Below are 12,020 nucleotides of genomic sequence, written 5' to 3' on the forward strand. Positions count from 1 at the left end.
ATTTTATTTATGTTTTTCTATTATATAATTAATATTACTTAGGTATTAATTTTTTTAATTATTTTAGATATCACATTCACAATCAATTCACTTACAAACTATGAAAACAACTTAAGTTATTGTCGATGTTATTACGTTAGTGAGTTTAGCGGAGCCGCGGTTTTGTAGAGCTGAACCTAAATGCCGAATGTGCTTACGATGTCATGTTCGAGAAGTAAATAAATTCTTGGTAGATGGGAGGATCCGGAGCAACAAAAACTTCACCCTGCCTGCAGACTGTCGGCCGGCAGCAGTGCGGCGGCGACAGCTCCAGCTGCAACCAACAACAACACATCAAGGCTGCTTCTCCGCTGAGGTGGACACGAGCGGAGACGTCGACGAGGACTCAACCAACAGCATGCCCCCTTTGCTCCGCTGGATTACAGATAGGACCGTGCCACCATCGTGAATAAGATATGAAGAAAGGTTAAGATGCAGAAGTAATCAAAACAGCTTACTAAGAACAAGTCCAGAAGCACCGTACAAAGCGGCGGAGCAGTGCTGCGCCATGGCGCCGCTGACGACGTTGGTGCCGCTGAAGGCGCTCAGCCGTGCCACCATCATGCCCAGGCACGCCACCATTCCCCTACAAAATATAGTTTTCTACTTGTATCAGGAAATCTGGGTCTAAACATAAATACTTATGAACCTCATCAGCGGCCATTTTATTTTGCAAGTTACAATTTTACATATTAATTTTGTATTCAGCAGTACATATGTAGTCTGCTAAATATATATACCACAACGTTTTGGAAAAAAGAAAAACCTACCTGTAGGATGTTGGGTACAGCGTCACGAAGTACGAGGAGATGACGCCAAAGACCATGGCGGTGGTGAGGAACACGTAGAACAGCACCAGACCTGAAAGTGGCTCGCCCGTCAGCTCGATCCCGATGGCTGCTGCTGCAGCTATCACCAGGATCACGATCGTCAACAACTGCAACAAACAATCAGGTTCTAATTTGTCTTTAGTTCTCCTAAAAGTTTTAAACATTGGTGAAATAAATAATACGTTATTGGATGCAGACCAAAACTACACGTCGGAGCTGGTTTTGCCTCCCAGTATCCTTGACTTTCTGGAACGTTTTCTGGGTGTGCATGAGTTTTAAATACGCGTTTACTAACAACGACGAGTAATTATTTTATCTTTTATCCAGCGACAGCATCTGATTCAATTTTCCTTACTGGCGCAGTTTGGTAGGATATATTTGATGGCGGACTGAACAACAAGAATCATATGCAGATTAGAGTGAACGCAGCAAACCTTTCGTTTCCCAGCGCACTGGGAGATGAGCGCGTTGAGCACGAAGAACGAGAGGCCGTGGGCGCAGCCTGCCCAGATCGTGTTGTCGTTTATCGAGTTCGCGCACACTGGCTGAAACAACAGAAACATATCATGAAACCCGAGCATATTTACTCGTCTGAATGTCTTATGTAATAGTCTAATTATATGTTTTAATGTATTACTTTCTGTACCTACATAATTAACGAGTATTCCATTGGTTTGTATACCCTTAACTTGCTGCTGGAAGAGCGGGGTCTCCTGTCACAAGTATTGATATACTTACTAGGAGCTAGGAGGTCCCAACTCTTTCTCAATTTATGACACAATAATGACTGTGACCAATAAACGATTTTTTTATTTTCATTTTCATTTTCAATAATGTAACGCTAGGTATCTTTTGTCATTATCGCCGCCGCTTTCTACATTTTCCAACAAGTATGTTTTTATGAGAGTGACGCATGACACAATAAACGATAAAACTGCAACCGACACGTATATCCCTAAAGATTTGAATGCGTATGGCCATTTTTGCTTGGATAGAAAAAACATTTCATGAAAACCCGTCAATCCCCGACCCTAATTCTCAATGTTCCCCAGTGTGACAACGGTTCTTACGTCGGCATCTTGGTCGACAGTAGAGTTCTCCTGTTCGGGCTCGGCGAAAACATCGCAGAACCCGGCGCCGGCGTCGCTGGTCGCATACGACGCGAAGAACACGTTGAAGATCGTCGGCAGGATGATCGCGAAACTGTTGTTCCTGGATTTAAGACAATAATTATTTAAGGGTCAATTATTTGTAGGTGCTCTATTATGGTTTTCATTTCAAGAATTTTAGTTAGGTCCCTAACTAAGAGACTTTAGAACACCCCTGTGAGAGATGTCTTACTCGTGGTGCCGCCTTTAAAACTTCCACAAGAATATGTAAATTAGAGTTCAATATAAAGTGAGAATAATATGTCAGATTTTGTTAGCATTCGACACATAATATACCTACACACATAGTGCTTGCAATAAACCTACGCGATATAGACGACGAAGGTCAGATAGAACAGCAGCAGGGTCCTGGCCAGCAGCGGCGGCTGGAAGAGGGGCGCGATCTGCGTCCACAGCGACCGGAGCGAGAACACGCCCACTTCCTCCTTGTTCCCTTCCTCTAGGTACACCTCTTTTACCTACTTACAACAAATAAAAAACTTTAGGTTCTATACTTAATGAATCACTAGTAAATGAAGTGTTTGATAAGCTAATAGTTTCAATAGTGGCACCAATTCTGTGACTTCTGTCGTCAGAAATAAAGATTGAGATTGGTTTCTGATCTGTTAGGATCATAGACCAAGATAACTATGCAGCGATTTTTATAGCGCAGACCTGCAAGTTTTATTTTAAACTTCAATGAAATTTTGATATATCTTGGTTTTACTCTATGAACTTACCGGAAACACCCCCTTCCCGCCATTGACTCTATACATCCTGGCGAGCGCGTCCACCGCCTCGCTGCTCCTCCCCACATTGAGTAGGAACTTGGGGCTCTCGCCGAAGCTCCACAGCGCCGCAGCGCCCAGCCCCAGCGGCAGCGCCATCACCAGCGCCAGCAGCCGCCAGGGCCGGAACTCCAGCCACAGGAACGGGTACGAGAAGTCCAGCTTCATTATCAGGTATGCCCATACTGTGGAAACATAGTTTAGGTACATAGTAGAAATATCTATTGGCTATGTGCGAATTTGTACTAGGGGAAACGACGCACGACGTGGTGAAAATATAAACATTCGTGGAGCTACATCTTCATGATATTTGGCAGCTGCCAACTGTCTCACCCCGCTAGTCATGAAGGCACAACACATGTTTGAATGCATCTGCGGTCAAAGCCGGAAGGTCCACGGTAACAGATTTCTTTCGGATAGAACAACTAGCATCTGACACATTTCCAATATATCCGGTTCTGAATTCCAATTTATCTGTAGAGGTCCTAGAGGTTCAATTATGTACCTACTATCAATGAGGCTATCCTTCTACCCTAATTATTATTAATTTTTCATTCGATTGGTCATAACACGATTAAGTAGCATGTTTTAGCAGACTACGACATTCGCCTGCAGAGCGTACGTCGAGGGTTCATAGCGGACACGCTTAACATGGCATGCGATTTTATATAATTGCCATCTAAGTAGGAGAAACGAATTCAATCGATAGATGAAATGCCGCAATGTATCGCAAATCGCACGCGATTATCGGTGACGTTTGTGGAGGTAATTACTGTAGTAGAGCGTGGGCGTGAGCATGAGCGCGCTGGTCATGAGCAGCATGTACCGCGCCCGCACGCGTGCGCTGCAACATTCGCCGAGCAGAGCGTACGTCGCGGATTCCGCTGCGCTCGACCTGCACAGTAGTACAAAATATTTTATTCGTTTGTATTGATTGAATAGAATAGAATAATTTTTTTTTTAGAATATTTTTTATTGACAAAAGAAGACGATCTTACAGACACATGGACACAGGTGGATCCCAAACTAGGCTATGCCTGTGACTTGGGCTCCTAGAATGCAATTGACATTAGAAAAATTTACAGAATAAATATTAGAAAAAATTACAGATTGATTATACCTTAGTAAATATTTTGGCGTGTAAACGCTGGTTTCCACTGCCGTACGAGATTTAGGTAGGTATACACGGTAATTGTATTTTGTGTCTTAGTTTTCTTTCTAAAACATTAAGTATACCTATGCAGATTATTAGTGTATCGCACAAAACTTTGTTCGCGGTACACTTAATTATTTTTTCTACTCCAGCACTTAAATGTGTCAATTAAATGACTGACAGTGATATCTAAAGCAATGTCATTTGAATGCTTTGTCTATAGGCTCATAAGATGACTGCTAGCAGTCATCTTATGAGTATAATACAACTGCTTTATTTTTTTTAAAGATACAAGTTCCGATCATCTTGATTGAAAGAGGTATGTTTTCATTTACAATAATAACTCTTTTTTTTTTAAATAATAACTCAATTTTTTTTAAATAATAACTCTTTTTTTTTAATAATAACTCTTTTTTTTTTTTTTTTTTTTTGCTGCAGCTGTCATAGAAAAAGTAATGTATGCAACAGCTCATAATTGGTTCTTAAAATTCTCGGGTCTTTTTTTACAAAACTCGACTACGTCTCGTTTTGTAACTTCGACCCTTGAATTTTAAGAACCCTTATTATATCACTGTTGCATAAACTACTATTTTCTACTCCAGCACTTAAATGTGTCAATTAAATGACTGACAGTGATATCTAAAGCAATGTCATTTGAATGATTTGTCTATAGGCTCATAAGATGACTGCTAGCAGTCATCTTATGAGTATAATACAACTGCTTTATTTTTTTTAAAGATACAAGTTCCGATCATCTTGATTGAAAGAGGTATGTTTTCATTTACAATAATAACTCTTTTTTTTTTAAACAATAACTCAATTTTTTTTAAATAATAACTCTTTTTTTTTAATAATAACTCTTTTTTTTTTGCTGCAGCTGTCATAGAAAAAGTAATGTATGCAACAGCTCATAATTGGTTCTTAAAATTCTCGGGTCTTTTTTTACAAAACTCGACTACGTCTCGTTTTGTAACATCGACCCTTGAATTTTAAGAACCCTTATTATATCACTGTTGCATAAACTACTATTTTCTACTCCAGCACTTAAATGTGTCAATTAAATGACTGACAGTGATATCTAAAGCAATGTCATTTGAATGATTTGTCTATAGGCTCATAAGATGACTGCTAGCAGTCATCTTATGAGTATAATACAACTGCTTTATTTTTTTTAAAGATACAAGTTCCGATCATCTTGATTGAAAGAGGTATGTTTTCATTTACAATAATAACTCTTTTTTTTTTAAACAATAACTCAATTTTTTTTAAATAATAACTCTTTTTTTTTAATAATAACTCTTTTTTTTTTGCTGCAGCTGTCATAGAAAAAGTAATGTATGCAACAGCTCATAATTGGTTCTTAAAATTCTCGGGTCTTTTTTTACAAAACTCGACTACGTCTCGTTTTGTAACATCGACCCTTGAATTTTAAGAACCCTTATTATATCACTGTTGCATAAACTACTATTTATAAATAGGCACATTTTAATATCTGCAATAATTCTGTATACATTAGGAAATGGTATGACATATTACATTACGAATTTAATAACAAGATTGTAAATAAGTAAGGTAACTTTAAAGGTCACCAAAATGGCATCACATCATTTTAATAATGAGGAACCTTCAAGTACTTTAATAATCTTGAAACAAAAAAGAATCGTAAAAACAAACTCATTGTAAATGAAATATTCTGTCACTAATATGCTAGGTATTCATTTCATTATGAAAGTCAAAGGCGCATGTTTTAAGTACTAAGTATAATACCCAGTGTTTTACTTATATTGTTATTTGCAGTTGCAGTCACATCTTATTAAATAGACAATGATGTCATTACTACATAGTAATGTTATTGTTTTGAAGGTGACATATAATCGCGAAACGTATACAATTCACGGATGGTTCTTAAAAATCAATGAGTTCTTACAGTCGAGGATATCTAATAATCTATTTATCGATTTGTAGAAAAAGATCGTGTCATGGTTTCTCGATCACGCAAAGACAGTAAGTACCTATCTATAACTATAGATAACTATTTACCCACAAAATCTACGGTACGTACGGTCACAGACGACATAACGAATCATCGTGCCCTGTGAGTGCTCCCTATTAATCCTATCAGGCATCAGCCTGATAGGATTAATAAGGAGCACTCACAGGGCTGAGCTGATGAACCTGAGCGCGGCCAGCAGCTGCCAGCTGGGCGCCAGGCTGCTGAGCGCCGCGCTTACGAAGCTGCCCACCATGGCCACCTGCAGCACCAGCTTGCGGCCTCGCGTGTCCGACAGGTAGCCCCACGGGTATGACATTACGATGATACCTGGAAATAATTAATAATTATAAATTGGGATAGATTCAATTATTACGAAAGACAAAGTGACCAAGGCATCCAGTGTCCAGGGCAGCAATGAGATGAAGCGTCGCTCATTGGGTCCGCAACCCTCATCTCGCCAGCAAATGGCAAAGAGGAAGAGGATAGCGATCTACTTAAGGCGCAGTTCACAGTCGGCGGCTCACACGATGCCTGTGTGGTTACCACACGATACCTCAACTTACCAGCAAAAGGCATGGAAGACAAGATGCCGATCTGCTGCAGCGTCAGCCCCAAGTCGCAGGTGGCGGCGGCGACTATGATGCCCAGCCCGAAGATGTCGATGCCCATGGCCGTGATGACCAGGAAGCATGCTGACAGCAGCAGCTTGTTGTAATTGCCGTTACCTAGTGATGGAAACATTGCTTCATTCATTGCTTGCCAGATATAACACTAAACAGAGACGAGTGGAAAAAGAGGGGGGAGGCCTTTGCCCAGCAGTGGGACACAGTGGGCTCTGAATAATAATAATAATTACTAAGTACTGCGGATCGCATGGCGGCATGGGAGAGTAAGGTGCTTCACGGGCGGTTCTACAAGGCCCTCACGGGACCCGATGTGCACCGGTCTGCTCGCGTCGGTGAACTGGTTACGATTCGGGGACCTCTTCGGAGAAACCGAGGGTTTTGCCTGTGCAATTTCGGACGAAGTAATGATGACGAACAACTATCGGAAATATATTCTGTAGGACGGTACGGTCGACATTTGTCGGGAAAGATAAATAAAGTGAATAATTATTAATAATTTTATCATGTTATTTCAGAATGTCGTTTTAAAATGAGAACGTTAACTTCGATTGTATCGCGGCGGCTCGGTTCGCGTGACTCTAACTCAGGGGTCACCAATAAGTTTCTTCAGGGGCCCGCTTCTTAAAATAAAATTACCACCGCGGTCCGTTTCTCCTTGAGTTTATCGAATAAGTAAAAAATTAAAATAGGTCGGCGGTTCGGATGCGGACCGCGGTCCGCCATTTGGTAACCTTTGCCCTAACTATTATTCTATTCATCGGAAATATATAGAATAGAAATGCATTTTTATAACTAGGTATTATACGTGTAGAGGATGATGATGATGATGATGACGTGTAGATAATTGGTTTGCTAATAAGTATTGTTTTTCTAATCATCAGGTTCATTAGTTAACGAACTATCGGCGACACGGTTAACTGGCGTGATAAAGGTTAAGTATGATAATGGGTTGTTACAGTAAATGAAATCTAATACAATAGCTGCTATCTAAATGATGTCATTTTGACACCAAAATGAACGCGCGAATCACTACATGGGGTTATTCATAAATTACGTCTTTTTAAATAGGGGGAATAGATGACGTAATTTATGAACAACCACTAGTATAAAACGCTTCCCTGTCCGTCTGTCTGTATGTATGCTTAGATCTTTAAAACTACGCAACGGATTTTGATGCAGTTTTTAGGGTTCCGTACCTCAAAAGGAAAAAACGGAACCCTAATAGGATCACTCGTGCGTCTGTCTGTCTGTCTGTCCGTCCGTCTGTCACAGCCTATTTTCTCCGAAACTACTAGACCAATTAAGTTAATTGAAATTTGGCACACATATGTAAATTTGTAACCCAAAGATGGACGTGTAACGTACATAAATGAATTTTAAATATGGGGGCCGTTTTTGGGGGGTAAATGAGAAAATTAAAAAATAATGTTTTTCAAACTATATCATGTTACATATCAAATGAAAGAGCTCATTGTAAGAATCTCTAATATATATTTTTTTATTATTTTAGGATAAATAGTTTAGCAGTTATTCAAGAAAATAGGTAAAAAATGACCATTCCCTCCCCCCCCCCTGTCTCCGAAACTATTGGGTCTAAAATTTTGAAAAATATACATAAAATAGTTCTTTACCTATAGATGACAGGAAAACCTATTAGAAATGTGCAGTCAAGCGTGAGTCAGACTTAAGGTACGGAACCCTTGGAACGCGAGTCCGACGCGCACTTGGTCGTTTTTTTTTAATAGATAGAGTGATTCAAGATGAAGGTTTATATATAATTTGTTAACCCGTGCGAAGCCGGGGCGGGTCGCTAGTGATAATTAAATGTCATCATTTAGATATCTTTTTGATGTCAAAATGTACGTTCTAATTGGCTTATTCCTTACCTACCTATGTGCAACCTCGGACACCCGAAACTAGTTTTCTGATTTTCCTTAAGGCAAAAGGAAAAGTTGCAACTGTTGTAAGTATAGGTACCTATATCATATCGTTAGTAAACATAAACAATCCGGTCAAGAGCATGACGGTCCATGCTCAGTGTAGGGTTCCGTAGTTGCCCTTCATCTTCGGGTAATAAGTGATTACACTGATTATGTGTAACTACCCAATTTAAAGTCAATCGATCCAATAGTTTCGGAGCAAATTGGCTGTAACCTGTTGTGCCCCTTACAGACGGAGGGACAGACAAACACACATGTGATCCTAGCTATTAAGGACCCCTTTTTTCCCTTCTGAGGCACGGAACCCTATTAAGGTTTTTTTTTTAATATTATTACCTGCTAAATCCAAAGCTTCTTCATACCCATAAGACGCTTTATCCACTTTACTATGATTTGCACTCATTTCCAAATCACCGTCACTATCACTATAGCTTTTATTCACCACCATTTTGTTCTATTACTAATATACCTACAAATTTACGAGTAGGTATTATTAGTTATTATTATTTACATAATATAACAAGTCCACACAGCTAAGTTTCAGATGTTGTACTGATCTTTAATGCGCCGCTAAGATCACGAGGTCGCGCTATCTTAAAAATGCAAGATTTAGAATCCGTCGAGTTCTTATCAATTTCTGCCTTAGTTCGTAGACAATAAAGTGCATTACAGAGAAGGTCGGCGAGCGATTAGTCAACTGTAACTCTGAGAGCGTAAAAACTTGTGTTCGAGGCTGTACAGTGTCCATACAATGCTGAAAAATACGGTGTGTCATAATTGAGACTTGTATCGATATTATATTATTATGGGAATTATTCTCATTCCTTGGTATTTAGGTACTAGTAGCTCTGTGAGCTGTAGACTCCGCCATTAACAAAAAAATCCTAAATGTAAATTGCCAGACAAAAACCATGTTTAATTATCCAAATTTCATGAGAATCCGTTCAAAAATACCAACAGAGTTCTCCTCCGGACATACGATAGGTAGCATGTTTGCCCAAGCTGAAACGGAGATCTTTGCTAACGCTCGGTCATTTACATTAAACAGCCGAGCGTTAGCAGGCAAGCCTGGCCGTTGACATTTGACAGGCATACAGTGCCTGTAACAAACATTACGGCAATACTCAAAGATAATATTGCTATTGCTATCATGTAAGCGCCCCACATGATATTCCCAAAAAATATACCTTACTTACTCATGTTATCTCATGTTTTGTATATATGATAATTTCTTTCGTAAAAGCACACATTCATGTCAAAAACATTAGAAGATAAAATTTGATTAAAAGAACAATAGTAGTTTGTGTTACAAGGGATCAAAATGATATATTTCCGTCAAGGGCGTACATTGAATCCTGAATGAAGCGATGGATTCTAAAGTAGAGTCCTGAGCGTAATGAGGGATTCAAGTGTTAACGCCCAAGACGAAATAATTTTGATACCGTCAACTATGAGGATGAATAATATGCAAAAAAAAAAAAATAGAACAGAAAGGTGCCACTTTGATCCCTCCTAGCAGGGAAAAAAAGCTCTTTTCCGAGTAGGTGGTGTGAAAAATGTAATAATAACTTATTATTTTTCTACTCCCGTACTTTTATTTGTCATTTAAAGGGTCGTGCACACATCTTTAAAACCCTACCTTATAGTTGTCAAGACAAGTCTTTAGTGTATTCCCCAAAAAAGCATTTGTGCATACACGCCGTAGTACCGTAGTAGAAGCGTAGTACCGCGTAGATACCGTAGGTAGAAGTCCACTAGATGACATGTAATTAGTATATCTTTATATGTAATTAGTATACACGTGACATTCAGATTATGATCTAATAATAGCGATAACCAGTTTAATCTTTTCCTGCCATGCTTTCCAAACCAATAAAAACAATAATGTCTCTTCATTATCTATCTTCTATCTTTAGCATTAAAACGACATTCTGAAATGACATAAAAGTTGGCTTGGACATATATCTATTTCTAGTTCTAGCTTTCGTACCATTTAGCACCTTGTCACTGTGTCTATGAAATGGTACAAAAATCAAATTCTTTAACCGTGCGTACATATGATACTTTGTATTAATTTCTAAAAAAACAAACAAATGTACCTTAATAAATCTTTAATGACTAAACCTTACATCTACCTTATTGTATAAATTAAAGATATCATGTCAAAATGTCGCTACCAGTCGATATTGGTCGCCGATTATCTTACCCCTCCCCATCCCATTCACTTCGTGGTTTGTTATCGGCTTGCGATATTTGCATCTCTTTCCTAATTATGTGAATTAAAAATGACGCAGCACCGCATCGAAATAACATCAGTGAGTAAAGAGACCTAAATTATAGTGCGACAGAAAATAGTTGAGGGCGCCACTTTCTTCGTAACTGTCACATTTTTGACGTAAAATGCTTAAACATGGCAACAATTTTGTATGGAAATTGTTTAGTTCCATTTAATTTAATTTCTATTCTTTCATGTCGCACTGTAAACTTGGTCTCCGACATCGACAGGGGATTTTTTAGAAACAAACAATAATAATTACAATTTAGGAGCGTGCGATGGATTATGGTATTTATGGTACATTACATTATGATACAAGTGTGCTACGTTGGTCATTTCATTACACTCGAGGCGATATTGGACGCGCGAGCTAGAAGCGACCGCGCAATATGAAAGCCGAATGTGTTTGTGTGCAATGACCAAAACACACGTGTTACATACGACGTTTTTCAACACACTTGCGAGGAAAAAACAAAACTTATATATTAATCAAAGACATTTAATTCTTAAAAAGTGTTATCATACATTACCGCACTAGTTCGATAATTATAACATTACCGCACAAGTTCGATAATAACACTGACTTAATATAAAAGAAATAGACACACAAAGCAGAACAAAAACGTCAAGAAATGTGGATCCCAATGACGTTTCGCACCATTTGCATTGATGATAAAAACGCTTACGTAAATTTTGAGTCAAGATAAATGTTTCGTACAGAAAAGAGCTTAATGTCGTAAGCATTAAGTGTCAAATTTGCAAACATAAGTACCAACACTGTTAAAAAATTTAGTCCGATGGCACTAAACGTAACGTATTTACGTCAAACAACGTCAAACGAGAATAATGAACGAATGGAGTCACTTTGGTACACTTTAATATGTATTACTGTACAGGAAAATATTAAAATTGAAGTAATAAATAAAACAAATTTAATTTAATCGGGAGCTCAAATAAAATTAATTCGTGGTTCAAATTCAAACAAATTAAATTTTTAATTCGTAAGTATACGTCTTTAAATACTAATTTCCTTGAAATAAATTCTACTTATTAAATAACTGTGTATTTAAGATCTACATTTACTCATAGCACGGGTGCACGGGGACATTTAGATACTGATTGGATTTTTTTTATAAAGTCTACCTATACTTTATAAAAAAAAATCCTGTGGTTGTCACTGTGTTCCGACAGGTTTAGCATTTACAGTTAGTCGATATAAGCCCTTATT

At 38.4% G+C, this 12,020-nt stretch overlaps 1 protein-coding gene across 1 annotated transcript; it reads right to left on the minus strand.

Moving 5' to 3' along the window:
* Positions 1–219: 219 nt before the first annotated feature.
* LOC134662084 (synaptic vesicle 2-related protein-like) lies at positions 220–8,978 on the minus strand. The gene is made up of 11 exons (XM_063518354.1): positions 8,854–8,978; positions 6,515–6,676; positions 6,116–6,278; positions 3,579–3,700; positions 2,758–2,990; positions 2,345–2,496; positions 1,940–2,081; positions 1,304–1,414; positions 810–976; positions 498–625; positions 220–313 (listed from the first exon to the last, which is right to left on the minus strand). The coding sequence occupies exons 1-11, from the start codon at positions 8,963–8,965 to the stop codon at positions 261–263; spliced, it is 1,545 nt and encodes a 514-aa protein (XP_063374424.1). The 5' UTR covers positions 8,966–8,978; the 3' UTR covers positions 220–260.
* Positions 8,979–12,020: the final 3,042 nt, after the last annotated feature.

The sequence above is a fragment of the Cydia amplana genome, chromosome 2, assembly GCF_948474715.1.
Source record: "Cydia amplana chromosome 2, ilCydAmpl1.1, whole genome shotgun sequence".
Taxonomy (NCBI): Eukaryota; Metazoa; Arthropoda; class Insecta; order Lepidoptera; family Tortricidae; genus Cydia; species Cydia amplana.

Coding starts and splice junctions, on each gene's coding strand:
- LOC134662084 (XM_063518354.1), bottom strand. CDS start 8,965: ATGGTGGTGAATAAAAGCTATAGTGATAGTGACGGTGATTTGGAAATG. Junction 2,082..2,344: donor ACCTTCGTCGTCTATATCGC/GTAGGTTTATTG, acceptor TCTTAAATCCAG/GAACAACAGTTTCGCGATCA. Junction 626..809: donor CTGTACCCAACATCCTACAG/GTAGGTTTTTCT, acceptor TATATTTTGTAG/GGGAATGGTGGCGTGCCTGG.